Here is a 15649-nt window from a genome sequence, read left to right as displayed (position 1 = left end):
AACCTCGCTCCTTCTCATCGTCGCCGAGGTTGCTAAGACAGCAGCAAACAGGAAAGCCCTGGGTCTACAAACACTATCATCCCTTATTTTCTTATGTAGCCGTGTAAATGGGCGTCATGAGCCTCGATCTGAATTCCTTTCTAACATCTTAATTTGTTTCTCGTTTCCCCTAATTTGAGCTAAACGGATATTACATCTTGAGTGTACTTGTTCTTACACCATGGCACAAAGTCTCTTTTACTATCATGCGTTACCTTATCAGCATGGGTTGTAATTTAAATCCATAAAAATTAGTTCAAATTTAATTTTAAAAATCTAGGAAGGCAATTGTGCACTCCTAAGAAAAACACGGTGAAGCCAAAAACAGAAGTCCCGTTTAGATAGACTGTGACTCTAGAACTTCTGACTGTTTAAGAAAATGACTATGTTGTTGAATTTTAGTTGTTGATTTTTATAATGATTTTTTTTAGCTTCTCAACGTAGCAAAAATCAGAAAAACTTATCACCTATTTCTTAGCTTCTAATTTATTTTAGCCACAACCATTTCCTTAAATAACTAAAAACCAGATTAAAAACTAACCTCCTAAATAGCTTCTGATTTTTTCCGAGGAGAAAAGTCACAAACAAAACCTATCGGCCGGACTCGACCACCGCACCGCACGGCCCACGTGGCGTCGTACGCACCCTGACCCTGTCGGCCTGTGCGACCGCGCCAGCGCATGGAGAGTTTAAACTAATCGCGCCGAGCGCCCCCTTCTGCGCGCCCGGTCCATGCACCGCCCCCTCACCCTCCCGCGCGCTCCCGACTTCCAGCGCCGTAGACTCGTTCCACGGAGGAAAGTGGCGGCCTGCGCACGTGTCCCCCGTCCGCCTCCCCTGGATCCGCTCACCGCCCGGTGGAGGCCGCCACCCCCGTCTCCTCCTCCTCCTTCCTTCCTCTCGCCCCCACGCGAACGAAACCGAAGTCCGAATCCTCCACCCGATTCCAGCCCTCCTCGAGACGCCCGCGCCCGGGCCGCACCCAAGTCTCGATCCGCCGCCGTGTCCCGGTCGCGTCAGGCGCGGAGGAGCCGCGCGCGTTCGCGCTCCCCCTTTCCCCGCCTGTGCGTTGGGTTGGTTTTGCTGCCGATGAGGGGGTTGCTGGCGGCGGAGGCCGCGGGCGTGGCAGCCTCGTCGGCCTCGGCGCTGAACGGCGCGGTGGACTGGTGGCGCGACGTGAACGAGTCCCTGCTGTGGCAGGACCGCGTCTTCCACGCCCTGGCCGTGCTCTACGGCGTCGTCTCCGCCGTCGCGCTGGTGAGCACGCCCCTACCCGTACCCCCGTGCGGTCCGATCTATCAGAACTGCGCGGTCAGATCGTCTTTTCAGTCGGTTTCGGTTGGTGTTTGGCTGAATCGCGCGCACTGGTTTGATCCGCATGTGCGGAATTTTAAGGGAGCTGGGGAATCGTGGGAGGAATTGAGAGGTTGCGTTGCGAGGTCCGCGCAAAATTCTGAATTTGCGGTGCTTAATTTCTCTTGCAGGTCCAATTGATCAGAATCGAGTGTAGGGTGCCCGAGTATGGGTGGACGACGCAGAAGGTGTTCCATTTCCTAAACTTCATCGTGAACGGCGGTGAGCGCAGCATTTGTGCTGTTTGCTTTGCTTCTGTTGGTTATTTGATTTGGTGGACTTATCTTCGTGAATCCTCACTTTCTGTGTTTGCAGTGCGGTCCATTGTATTTGTGCTGCGACGTAATGTGCAACTCGTAGAGCCTGAGGTTTGTGGCTGATTTGATGATTATATTATATTGGTGTCACGATTCACTGGAGTAGTTGAGTAATGGTTTTAAGCAATGTGGTACCACAGATAATACAACATGTGCTTCTCGATATGCCTGGGCTTGCGTTCTTCACGACGTACGCACTTTTGGTGCTGTTCTGGGCTGAGATTTATTATCAGGTACTAGAGTTCTTGAACCTGCTTTATTTTGTGTTGTTTCATCGATGTTGTTGCCCTTGTTAATTTGTGATGTTGTTTTCTAGGCACGTGCAATGTCGACTGATGGGCTTAGGCCAACTTTCTATTGGATCAATGCTGTGGTCTATGCAATCCAGGTGACCTACTGTATAAGATGTCTAATTGAACTCATAATTTAGGTTGGACTTCAGAAAGATACATGATGTGTGCCCTCAAAAGAAAAGAAAAAAAGGATACATGATGTGGTGATTTTGTACTATATAGCAAAGTGCAGTTTACAGCACTGCATGCCTGTACCTATGGACATTGACCACGTCGTAATATGTGATAGCCTATAGATGCAAGCCTATGAAATAATGTGGTTAGCACCAGGCTGATCCTAGGATTCCCCACTGTCTGGTCACAGGACCAGATCTCAGTTGTGAGCCTGTGAAACTACCAAATCCTTTTGGATACCTAGGACACTGATACCGTCCTAGTCCTATTATCATAGAGATAAAATGTAGTTGTGAACATATTTAGTGCACTCTATCTTAACTGCCTTAGGGTACACATACTTGATAGTGGGAGTAAAGCAAATGCTAGGACAGAATCGTCAGGACCTTAAGTACATGCTATAATTGTCAACTCTTTGACTTCTTGGTGAAAACTGAGAAGTACAGTGTTTTGTTTCGCTTAGATAAGCCCACATAAAAAAAAAATAACCTTCCTAGTATGTGCAATTTGTTGGGGACATAGAGTCACTCTGGCTTGCTGTATATATCTTTTGATTTGACACATGCAAATTAGGAACATTCTGAGCTCCGATGAGATGATTTGGCATCTATGAATTTCAGATAATTTTATGGTTGGTTTTGTGGTGGAAACCATTTCGAGTTATGGTCATCTTATCAAAGATGTTCTTTGCAGGTAAATTCTTGTTTCATTTCCCTTCTCCATCAATACATCCATATACTCCTATTTAAAAGCAGAGAATCATGGGTGTATACATCTTGGCATTGATTAAGTGGGATTGGTTTTCTTCTAATAGACTAGTATTATATAATGATAACTTATAGAAGGCATTATGGGTAGAATTCTGTTAAGTAAATTTTGAAACCGTTTTCATATAACTTTGGTTTGTGGTATTGGTATCTGTTATTGATCAGGGGTGACTTGAAGACCACATGTAAATCTGTCATAGATTTGATCGATTGGGACATATTGCAAGTTGTAGACTTTTTTAACTTCTTGATCTTTTCAGCTGATGATGTTCTATACTTTTCAGGTATATCACTATTTGCAGCTCTCGGGTTTCTTCTCTACGGAGGAAGGTAACGTTTTTCTGGCTGCACCATTGCCCTAATAAATTGATTATATTGACCACTGAAAAGCCATAATCATTCTTTGCGCTCTGTAATGGGTGTTATGTGTTCGACGCCATGATACTGAATTACGGAGTATAGCTACGCCTTCTATTGCTCAGATAGCAAACTGGAGTACTGGACCAATTCACCGCTGAAAAATCTGGAACCACTGCATTCTCCATTCTGTAACAACCATTTTACAAGTGTATCAGGATATGTAGCAGTGATTTTGTACGCTAGTCTTATAATATTTGTGCTCATTGCCGTACTAGGATGCATGCGAATTTCTTTCCGAATCACAGCTTATACCCTTACTCTGTGTAATCCAGATCTCTAGTCATGTTCTATCATTCAAAGCATACATGACGTGCGGCCAACAATGACCCCCCCACTGACTGATATGGCATCTGATGTTCTGTCTATGTCTGCAGGTTATTCCTGATGTTGCAGCGTTTCCCTGTAGAATCAAAAGGAAGGCGCAATAAATTGCAGGAGGTACATTTTGTATTCGACTGGTCTGAACTTTCTAGGCATTTCTATACGAACTATATGATAATATCGGATGCCTGTATCCCAATGCAGGTTGGCTACGTGACTACTATCTGTTTTTCTTGTTTCTTGATCAGATGTGTCATGGTAAGCGTTTGCATTTGCATTTCAATTTCACTAGTCTATGCTATTACTAATTTAAGTAGGTAGGTAGGTAGGTAGGTAAAAGGAATCCACTAACTTGAGCATGTATCTTGCAGATGTGCCTTAATGCATTTGATAAAGCATCAGATCTTGATGTTCTGAACCATCCGATTCTGAACTTCTTTTATTACTTGGTACGCTTTCATTTAGTTATGCTTTCTAATCTCTAATGTTTACAGTTTAAAGCAATTTACCTTATGCAGTTTGACTTGTATGACCGAATGGTATTTAGATGTTGACATATGGACAAATGGACAAATCTTAATCACTTCCATGAATGCAACTGTGAAGGTTTATTCTGTAATCATATTTTTCTTTTAAAAAATATACTCTATGATAGATATACCAAGCAGTACCTAGACCTTGGGGTGTGCTCTAATGTTAATTACTTAATTGTCAGCTGTACATTGCTTAGTTTCACCTTTTCATGGTTTGTTGCTGACTGCTGAGTGGAGAATTTATGTACCTTCCATGTTAGGCTTGATTGTGCATGGCTAGCAACCGATTTCATTTTATAGATATTGAGGTTCGTCACATTCAAGATTTCAGGCATCCTAGTGTACACATTGAAATAGAGAGAGCAAATAAGTCAAATTCTCATGTGCTTTAATACATCATATATGCAAGTTTGTTTGCCTTTTACACCATTATGCTTTCCAGCCCTTCATTGTTCAACCAGCTCTAGTAAAGTAGTAATTAAATTCTTTTGCTGTTTTATTTGACTGAATTCACCTATTGTATTGCAGCTGGTCGAGATCGTACCTTCAGCTCTGGTGCTCTTCATTCTAAGGAAACTGCCCCCAAAGCGTGGGATCACACAATATCACCCAATCCATTAGAGCAGTCCTGGCAGAGACAGGCAATGTTTTTCTTATGGATAGTCTCTACTCTCTACAGCGTGGTAAATACAGAAAGGCAAAGTGGAAGGTGCCACACTTGCTTTCATATGAGCTTGTCCAGCTTTTATACGAGGGAGGGAGCCTTTAGAATATCAGGTTGCTATCGTGTGTAAAGTGCAATCTCGTGCTGTCACAGGTCTAGAAAAATGTAACTTATATATACATTTGCTCTTGTCGGTGCGTATCATCTGTACACATCACAGCAATTGTTGTTGTGTTTTGATCCCCTGGCCTATCCTCTTCGCCCTTTCGCCGAACAGCTCGTACTCCAGGAGTGCATGGACTTTTAACAAAGGAATCTAATCGCAAGCTCGAGTCTTCTGTTGTTCCTTGAAAACTGTTGTGCCCGTTGTCACGCCTGAAAATTTTGCCTGGCAGATTCCGTAAACCAGCTCCCACGCTGGGGCAGGCACAGGCTCTCGTTCAAATTCCTATTTTTCAGTGAAATTTGAACTTTTTTTTTGTGAAGTTATAAAGGCCTAGTAAATGGTTTGCCTCTGGTCAATTTTTGGACTTATGCATTCTCGCATACCTTTAGTAGCTTCAAATAGATCATATATCAATTATCTCTCCAAAAATGTAGAAAAAAAAGATCTGTGTCTCGAGATCCGCTATGAAAGGTAAAGTCATAACAAGTGAGAAGCTATAAGGCTCAATTCTAACATAATTATTCTAATATAGGTGGTTGGCAAATCAATTGTCAACATGTCCCGTCGGCAATTAATTTGCCGACAGGATATTATTTTTATAATTTTCCAATAATATATATTGTTTTTTAAATTTTCTATTAAATTAATATTACTTCAAAAAATCTACTCGAGGCCCAACGCGCGGCAGGACACCGCTGTGCGGTTGCCATTCCAAGCTCGCACCCTGAATGATCGCAAAGCCCCGCTGACCACTTGGCGAAAACCGCTGGGCATGACGAGCAATGGTCATCAGATTTTGCCTGGAGTTGGCGCAAGCCTAAAGGGAACAGGTCCTATGACCGGCATTTTACCACTCGCACCGCGGCGATTTGTAGTCTGTATAGCCCATGCAGCTTGTAACCTGCGGGACCAAGACGCACCAAACATATGAGCGCAGTATGTCTGAACTCTGAAGCTCTGAATTTCTCGTGTCCCTGGCCAAAGCCTGACACACATGAACACAAGTACTATTACAAGGGGATAGATATCTAGCCCGTTCCAAAAAACACTCTTATTGGTGCAAATTCTACACACTACTGTTCAGGCAGGTTTCCGGTTTCCCCCACCGTTGCCGAGCCAAAAGAAGATCTACATGTTACATGCGTTATTATACACAGGTTTTTTTTTTCTGGATACAGACCAAATGGGAACATCACAAGATTATAGCCTATACAGAGCAAAAAAGAAAGGTAACATATTGAAATTCAAAAGTGTCTAGCTATCTGGTTCTGCGCTTTCAGGTTTTATTTCTGTGTTGTCCTGGTGTATTTTTTCATGTTTCTGCTTCGCATAAGTCTGTTCCCATCCCTCGCTGCTCAGGAACAGGCAGTTCGTGTGGAGCAGCTCCAGAGCTGCCATCCTGAGCCTGATATGGTACATCTGATGGTTTTGCTTCACACAGGTCTGTTACCATCCTTTGCTGAGGAGCCGGCAGTTCGTGGGAAGCAGCTCCAGAACTGCGATCCTGCGCCTGATGTTTGTGTTGTCCTGGTGTATCTGATGTTTCTTCTTCACAGAAGTTTATTTCCACCCTTACCTGCTCAGGAAAGGGCAGTTCGTCGGAAGCAGCTCCAGAACTGCCATCCTGCGCCTGATGTTCATGTTGTCCTGGTGTATCTGATGTTTCTTCTTTGCAGAAGTCTGATATCATCCCTTGCTGCTCAGGAACAGGCAGTTCGTCGGAAGCAGCTCCAGAACTGCCATCCTGAGCCTGATGTGTGTGTTGCCCTGGTGTATCTGATGTTTCTTCTTTGCAGAAATTTATTTCCACCCCTCCCTGCTCAGGAACAGGCAGTTCGTCAGAAGCAGCTCCAGAACTGCCATCCTGCACCTGATGTTTGTGTTGTCCTGGTGTATCTGATGTCTCTTGTTCGCAGAAGTCTGATATCATCCCTTGCTGCTCAGGAACAGGCATTTCTCGAGAATCAGCTCCAGAACTAACATCCTGAGCCTGAAGTTTGTGTTGTTCTGGTATATCTGATGTTCCTGCTTCACACAAGTCTGTTTCCATGCTTTGTTGCTCAGGAACAGGCAGTTTGTGGGAAGCAGTTCCAGAACTGCCAGCCTGCGCCTGATATTGAGGTTGATCTGCACTCTCGAGTCTCACTGTTGAATTGTTGTCCTGCCGAGGTGAACCTGATGCTTCAGCTTCACACCCATCTCTTTTCATCCCTCCCTGCATGGCTGTAGGTAGCCTGTGGGACAGACCTCCAGAACCCCCATGCTGCTCCTGCCAAAGGGGTTGATCTGCACTTTCAGGTCTCATTTTTGTGTTGACCTGTGGCGGCGAATCTGATGATTCGGCTTCGTGCCAGTGTCTTTTCATCCCTCTCTGCTCAGGAGCTAGCAGTTCGTGGGCTGCAGTTTCAGAACTGCCATTCTGCGCTTGACAGCGAGGCTTTTCTGTCTGACGGTAAAAGAACCGTTCATGCCATCCTCCCCTATCTCCTTTCTCAGGATATGAAGGCCTTCCTCTACCTCGACCGTGAATTCGACTGTATGGTGCTTGTCGCGGATGACTACCGAATTGCCTGTCTCCATTCATCCTACCAAATTCAGAATCAGCAACTCTATATGAATCGAACCCTTGCTGAAAAGAACCGTGCCAGCATGGATAAGCAGTCGCGTTCTGAACCTCTGGATAAATAGCCTTGTTCTGTAATTCCCTATTGCAGTAAATTCCCGGAGGTTGCCTTGTACCAAGAATACTAGTTTGGCCATGTGATTCTTGCCTCTGAGCTGATCTAGAAAGAGTATGTCTTCCATTGCCTGTTTGAGAACCACTGCACAGGGGTTCACGATACAGCCTACCAGGAGGGTCCCGCCCAACATGCTGCTTGGGCCATCCTCTATACCGTTCCACTGAACCATGTTGGTCGCTTGAAGTTCTGTAGTTGTTGAACCAATATTGATTAGCAGGCGCAGCTTGGGATTGATAATTGTAGTCAACACTGCAAAAGGGTTTGTGTTGCTGAAAGTGAGTTTCGTACCTTTCCTCTTTACCAGCTGAGAAATTATGTGTGTCTGCCCGACACACATTTGGCCCCCAATCATGAGATCTGGTTATGCTCCTTGCATTGCCAGAAGCTGGAAGCTGATTCCATCTTCTTGGTGGGCTGTTCCTGACAGCCACAACATCACGCCTTGATGACCAAGATGGCGCTCCATTTGCATGATTTGCGCGGCCATTCCTCTGACAAGTGCATAAAGGATAATTGTAAGACATTTGGAACAACAGAGCTTTGCAAGCAACATTGTGTTAGGCTGATAATCTTATCAGCGCAAACTGACAAATCTATAGTATAAATGATTCTATTGCTGGATAACACAATGTGACTGGACAAGAAAAGATTGGTAATAACATAGTTAGCACATCCAGCAAACCAAAACAAGTGATGTCTTTCAAGCATGATACTCATCCCATTTCTCGCTCTGGGATGTTTTAGAAAATAAGTGTCAGGTAGAGAAATGCTCCAACAAGATTAGCAGGCAGGAGCTACTGGCACCACCCTGCAGAGCCTGAGTGCAAGTCAGTGACCCTGATTATGCCTTTAGCCCTTTACACTTGCATAACTCTACTCCTATCAGTATCCTCGAATGGGTAGACATAAAAAGCGTATCCACCGAATGCTACTTAAGGATGTCACAAGTAACTGTAGGTTTCACTCAATATGAATATGTTAAAGAGGAGGGAACTATCACAAACCATCCAGAAAGATGGTTATGGCTAACAAGCAGGATACATGGAGCCCTTCTGTTTCACAATAAAAAGATCCGCAATATTACATGTTCTCTTTGTTTCTGTTGCTCGAGCCCAGTTGCAAACATGACTGCTTCTGCTAAGTCCTTGTCCTCAGAAGCATCAAAGAAACATCCACGTCTTTTTGAATCACGGACCAACTCAGCCCATATTGAATTGCTAGCCAGTAAAGTGGTTCCATTTCCAAGGATCCAGAGGCAATACCTGTGGCAGAAAAAAAAATAGTAATTACTGAACTGAAAATGTAGTGGGGACATTGTGTTGAAATAAACGTCACCAAATTAAGACAACGTACTTTGCTCTTGTCAAAGCCACATTAATTCTCCCAGCATCAGAGAGAAAGCCTACTTTCCCATCTTTATTGGATCTAACTGTTGAAATCAATATAATATCCTCCTCGCCACCTTGAAATCCATCAATAGATTTTACTGTAACAGATAGAAACTCATGCTTCTCAAACTTTCTTCCAAGTCTATCTTGCAATGCAATTACTTGGGCTGTATACGGAGATATTACGCCAACACTGGTTCTCTGCCTCTTCTCAGAGCATTCTACAGTAGTTTTAGACCAAAAAAAACACTAATTAGCTTCATCCGCAACCTGAAGGTGAAGGATAGTTAAATCTAGTCCACAAATATCCCTTTCAAAATAATGATTTAATCGAAACAGAAACAAGCTCACCTAAAAATTAAATAAAAATGCAAAATGTTATGACCTTGATAGTATGCAATGAAGTATGCATGACTGTATGCTAATTGAACAAATGCTGAGCCTACATAAATCATACATGCATGTTTCCTTCGAAAATTGGCAGCATTGAAATCCAATATATTGACTCTGGTAGAGAGGAGGTTGTCTCTTATTCTCCTGTCACGTGCAGGACATAGGCGGGTCACTGTTCACGCGAACAGTGACCCGAGCCCTGTGGCAGTACAGCCGTAGGCGATTTAGAAGGAAGGTATCGGATTTGGGAAGGTTTAGGAATTAAGAAATAAAGGAGGTTTTAAGATTAAGTAGGAGATAAAAGTTATTTGAGGAAGGAGATATTTGGTTAGAGCATCTCTAAGAGACTCTCTAAAACTCACTTCCTATATCCTCATATAGGGAGCCATACCTAAAAGATTCCCTCCCTATATTGCTATACTCTCCAACAGACTCCATGTACTCCAATCCTTATATTCCAACGACATCCCAGTTGTCAAAATACAAAATACCGATAAGAAAAGAAGGTGCAAAATTATTGATACAGATCAGACCTGGGATTATCAATGAGGTAATCCATCTTAAAAGGTTATTTCAAAGATATTACCAATGTACATAGTAGTTTATCAAACAGGAGTAAGTAGGTTTATCAAGGCATCAAAGTGTCAAACCATCTTAGTACTTATTTCTTTCAGCATGCTACATGAAAGCTGAAGGCATATGAATGTACCTTTCGCAAGTCTTTCAACTATATTGGCTGCTACAGCAACCTCAACCATATTTTTGGAACTCTGACCAAGGTTATCAAGCATTTCCATGTCATTTTCAATATGAATGAATGAATAAGCACCATAAATAGGACCAGGGAGATAATGCTTGACATAGTCTTCCTGCTTGACAATGGGACCATCTGAAATCCGGTTATCATAAAAATTGGCATTTGGAAATTTACTGATGCAAGGGTGCATTCGATATTGTACTTCCAGCAAGTGCTTGCTGTAACCCATTGTACATAATCTCAGATAGAGACTTCGTCCAAAGTCAGCATCTTTAGCAATCTGGCACATCGCAGCAAGGAGAAAGTTGGAGCAACCGTAGAAGATTGAAAATAATTAATGGTGAGAAAACAAAACACGCGGATGATAAAAGACGACATGACATTGAAAATGATCTCATAATAAAAACATACCTTGCTCTTTACCAATGATGATAGCTGGTTTTCATCCCCAATCAGTAAAACATGTTCTATCCCTGGGAGCAATAGAGGAACCAGTGATTCACATTCTTTTAGTTGTGCTGCTTCATCAATAACTAAGATGCTTATAGGCATCACACTTTGCAGTCTGAACAACTCGAATGAACTAGAAGCAGTGCAAAATATAAGCTTTGCTTGTTTCAAACACAAGTCACGGATTGAAAGCTCATTGTCTTCACAAGGAAGCCGCATCTTTGAAAGACTCATCAGGGTTTTAATACAAAGGGATTTTATGTCCAAAGGGCTATCTGGAGAGATATTACAGTCATGCAGATCATCAGCTTCATCATCTATCTGGTCATCATGACTAATAGAAGAGTCGTCAGAAGGCTTGAATATTGTAAAAAGAAGCTCATCGGAGACATCATCTGCGCTCAGCAACTGCTGCAATTTATCTACCAAACTTTTGGCAAACATCATTCTATCAAAGTTCTTGCCCAGGGAACCCCTTGGCAGATGGTCATAGAATGTATCTATACATGCTACCAATTCCTTGGTTAAAGTGCTGAATTTACTTGTAAAATACTTCTTAAAGGTAAGGCCGCATGCATCACTGCTCGCTTGTTGTATATCTAGGGACATTCTGTACCGAGAAATGCAGTTTATTAGGAATTTTAAGACAGAATTCACACAATACTTCCACCCATCTTCTCGGTTGAAGCACCGCAACAACTTCTGGACACGATCATCCAAATATATTTTTGATAACTCCTTGCCAATTTGCAAACGGTCCTTGTTACCAAATAAAATGATGTCACCCAATGAATAACGGTGTCTTAGAGAGAAGTCCCTAGTCATCTCAAGAAGACGACAAGCCACTTGCAAGACAGCCATATTAGTTGGAGCACATGCAAGAGTTCTCTGTTCCTTCATCAGAAGCATTTGTAGCATCACTGCAACTGTTGTAGTTTTACCAGTGCCTGGTGGGCCCCAAACTAGCCCCACAGAAGATCTGTGACTGCATTCACTTGCCGAAATGCAACTTGCTACTGCATCAAGTTGTGAGTCATTCAACTTAAAATTGCAGAGATCACCCTTGATTTCATCATGTGATTTATTGCTGCAGTATTTACAATGTCCAAGGGCCTACAGCATCAATTTGAAAACTTCAGTGCTCAATGAAAAAAAAAAATGGAAAGACATAAGAGTTCCATAACTAAAATATGCAAACAAAGAATGTAACAACTAGATACACAAAACTGTAGATTTATATGGGGAAAGCATACATTATATTCATTTTGTACTTTACGAATGTGGGTACCTGCTTATTAAAAAAGTTGATAATGTCAATGAAGGCCTGATGTTAAATTTAATTGTGACAACATAACGATAGAGGTTAGCTATTGTAGCGACATAATGATAGGAAGGAGCAATACCAATTCACAATCTACAACATATAGTTAAACTAGACCAACTGGTCAGCAGAAAAAAAAGGTTGGATTTGACTTTCGTAAGTTATTTCATATAATTTGAATAGTGCATGATCTTCTAGTAATCTTTTATAAAGCTCTTATGTACACATATCAGCAATGTCAGGATTTATAAATTGCAAATAAAAGAATACATGCATGTTTGTGAGCGGCACTGAAACAGAGGTTCCAACAGATAGTTCAATAGCATGTAGTATAAAAGAAGTAAATTGTTACACTCTGTTAAAAATAAAAAAATAATAAATGCTTATGGACTTTATTCACATCTTATAAAAGTTATATGAACAGAAAAGGCATGATACTTGATGATCAAAAGCATACCATCACATAATGTATGTCAGATGCAAGCTACATGTACTTTTTAACATGGCAAAAGAGTATAGCCCTCTTGTACACTGCAAAATAGTCATGGAACTATGGAAGCTAACATTGTAACTGAAAAACTCACGTAATTGTTTCTGCCCAACATGTTATGAATGATTTTGGAATCCATTGTCAAACCCCTTCGGAGCACAACCCAAACACGGTCATATGTTACCATATTAGTCAGGTACATGGCATAGAAGGACCATCGCCTTGATGAATCACATGTCTCCATCTCATTTTGTTCTTTCCAATGGCTACACTTTCCAACTTTTGGTGGTTCTTTCCAGACATTGTTGTGCGCAGATGAGTACCTAGATTTTGGAGCCATTGCTTCTTGATCTAGAATGTCCCAAGACTCGTCCAAACCTTCAGCATACATCTTATCATACTTGTTAACACCCATCTGCCGCCGTTCATCTCCATGAGCCCCAGTCTCCATCCACCGTGATGCCTTGACTGTCATTTTATCACCCTGAACCTTATTGACCCATACGATGACACATGATTTGGACTGTTTGAGAATATCAGATTGATTTGTCGGTCTCGTTTCTGAAATCAGTAGCACATCTGCCGCTTTTGGCTTATAATTGTCAATCCCGCAGCCATGAGAAGTTCCCCTCCATCTACCGAGCTTGATATCATATAATCCCTTCCCCTTCCTCGTAGAATTGACTGACAACACTGTTGCATATGGAGCGTTGGAGATGTCCTCCATGCTTGAGTGCATGTCACCCCTGACCTCCTCTAAAAGTGGGCCAAAAAACGATGTCATGTACTGCTCCATGCTGCTAAATGTATCTTGTATCTTCGACACCTGTAAAAACATTCACTTCCATGAATCCATATTTTTTGTGACAGTTTGTAAAAACTCAGTCCATAAAGCTGTATTTTTTAAGGCAGATTGCAAGCACTAAGTAAACTCAATCAATAGATCTACTAAAGAATAAGAACAATTGCACTTCTTTCTTTAAGGCAGTGAAGCATTTATTTTTTTTGCCCCAAATAAAAAAAAGGCTAGGCTGATATAGATGCATGAAACGTAAGCATTCAAGGATAGCAGTGTACTGCAGCATATGCCAGTGACACAGTCTACACCCAAGCAGAGGACACAACAGATATCTCGGAAACCTAGGTGCAATTCCAACAACAGACAAAGCATAAGCAGTAAATCACTCACTGCCGACGCAAAAACAATTACCGAATTCCACACAAAATTCACCGCCTATTCACAACGCTGTCACCCAAAACGACTCCACCCTAACCTAAAACAGCCCAGGGAAGAATCCCAAGGCGCGGGCGGGCTCGTTCACCTTGTCGCGGAGCATGTCCTTGTCAAGGATTTGGTCCACGGACCACGAGAGCACCACCTCGGAGAGGCCCTGGCTCCGCCACCGCCACAGCGCGTCCCCGGGGCCGTCATGCGCCGGCGGCGGCGCCTGATGCCGCACCTCGTCGCCAGAGCCGTCCCCGTCGCCTCTGTCGAAGCCGCCGGGATCCTCGTCGTGCCTCCACCCGCCCGGGTCGCCGGCGTCGTGCGGGCGCTGCATTTCGCCCTCGGCTCGGCGGCGAGCACGAGGGGGGGCGACGAGTCGCTGCTTCGGTATCGGTGGGGGATTTGGGGATGCTTTTTCTGGTCTAGACAGGAGCAGTAATTATTTGGTGAGACTTTTGTGAGTGAACCGCGCGGCGTTGTTTTCACCTTTTACTGAACGGTAACAACCAAGTGAGATTTCCAACATTTTAGAGCGTAGAAAATGGCGCGCCAAAGATGTAGCCCGTCTATGAGTATCCTTATAATTGATGGGTGAAATTAGAGTTAACATCCATTTTTTCACTGTAGATGGTAAAAAGCAGTTTTTATAAGCTAAAGTGAAAGTAAACAAATAACTTTTAGGTTTGGATTTCATAATCCGCTTTTTGGATTGTCACAATCCCATAATCTAGTGGAGAGCAGTTTCTCTCAGCTTTTGCTTTGTAAAAAGATCAAAATATCCATCAAGGTTGACATAGTATTTACCCGTCAGTGTCATTATAATCTCAAACGAACCGTTTTTTTCTCGTCTCTCTCCCCGTCTCGTCTCTCTCTTCTCAGTCGACGTCGCCCACCCCACCTCGCCGCCGGTTGTGAAGCTTGGTGACCTCGGGAACGAGCGGCACCACGGTGTGAAGAGGGATCAACGACGAGTTCCAACAGTGGCTTAGCTCCCCGTGTGGGCTATATGGAGGACACAGGGGGAGCTTGTAAGGGCTCGTGTTGTCGTGGAGAAGGCTTGGAGTAGCGGATTGGTGTAGGGCCGTGGGGAATTTCTATGGTGGTGGCAGAGCTTGTCCTGCAGCTGGAATCAAGGAGTATGGTGCTCGGCCTGATGTATCCGTGGGGAGTATGGTGCTCGACTGTAATCGAGGAGTATCTTGTGGGGAGGGGAGGAGGGAGCTATGGGGAACGATGGAGGAGCTCGCTGCGGAGTCCTCAAGGACCGAGTGCCATCGCCACCATTCCTCATCGCGTGGGCGGAGGTCGGGCGACCGACGGTGGAGCTTGGGTATCACGGGCGGAGGTCGAGCAGCGGACGCCTTGGGTCGGGTGAAGCGGGCGAAGGTTGGGCGGCGAGCGGCGGAGGTCGGGTGATGCGGGCGAGAGAGAGAGAGAGAGAGAGAGAGAGAGAGAGAGAGAGAGAGAGAGAGAGAGTGAAGAGAGCCGATGACAAGTGGACCCCATCTGACCTCCAACCCTCTCACAATCCAAATAGCCAAACATACCTCAGCTTTTGGTCCTATAGCTTTTCACAATCCAGTTTTTCAGGATCCACAATCTAAAAGCTGTTTTTCATAATCCAAAGCTGAAATAAACAGGTCCTTAGTAGAAAGTAATCTTGGGCGAACAATTGGCCAGGAGTTTGACTCTTGGCGTAACACCGAGACTTGCCTCTGTAAATATATTTCTTTCGAACAATCTTGAGCGCATGTAAACCATAAAAGGAACATAATGTAGTCGTCGCTTGCTGAGTTTGAGGCTTCATAAATATCTTCAGTAGATATGTGTGTATAGC

At 43.5% G+C, this 15649-nt stretch overlaps 2 protein-coding genes across 3 annotated transcripts; one reads left to right on the top strand and one right to left on the bottom strand.

The window, feature by feature from the left end:
- Positions 1-878: 878 nt before the first annotated feature.
- On the top strand, positions 879-5123 carry LOC133903529 (tobamovirus multiplication protein 3-like). 2 transcript variants are annotated; one of them, XM_062344943.1, is made up of 12 exons: positions 879-1296; positions 1524-1614; positions 1708-1760; positions 1850-1942; positions 2026-2097; positions 2797-2869; positions 3228-3273; positions 3738-3801; positions 3889-3942; positions 4056-4133; positions 4232-4290; positions 4746-5123. In XM_062344943.1, exons 1-11 carry the CDS (start codon positions 1129-1131, stop codon positions 4262-4264), a joined length of 825 nt encoding a protein of 274 aa, XP_062200927.1. In that variant the 5' UTR covers positions 879-1128; the 3' UTR covers positions 4265-4290; positions 4746-5123. The 2 variants fall into 2 exon arrangements, with proteins under 2 accessions (XP_062200927.1, XP_062200926.1); XM_062344942.1 differs by lacking the exon at positions 4232-4290 and having other exon boundaries at positions 884-1296.
- An 863-nt stretch (positions 5124-5986) lies between these two features.
- LOC133903867 (uncharacterized) lies at positions 5987-14247 on the bottom strand. Its single transcript, XM_062345339.1, has 8 exons — positions 13910-14247; positions 12682-13413; positions 10738-11889; positions 10279-10606; positions 9142-9397; positions 8873-9050; positions 8077-8279; positions 5987-7974 (listed from the first exon to the last, which is right to left on the bottom strand). The coding sequence occupies exons 1-8, from the start codon at positions 14144-14146 to the stop codon at positions 6360-6362; spliced, it is 4701 nt and encodes a 1566-aa protein (XP_062201323.1). The 5' UTR covers positions 14147-14247; the 3' UTR covers positions 5987-6359.
- Between the last annotated feature and the right edge of the window lie 1402 nt (positions 14248-15649).

This window comes from Phragmites australis, chromosome 21 (assembly GCF_958298935.1).
Source record: "Phragmites australis chromosome 21, lpPhrAust1.1, whole genome shotgun sequence".
NCBI lineage: Eukaryota > Viridiplantae > Streptophyta > Magnoliopsida > Poales > Poaceae > Phragmites > Phragmites australis.
The sequence above is the reverse complement of the archived record's forward strand: the minus strand, read 5'-3'. Positions and strand labels throughout refer to the sequence as shown.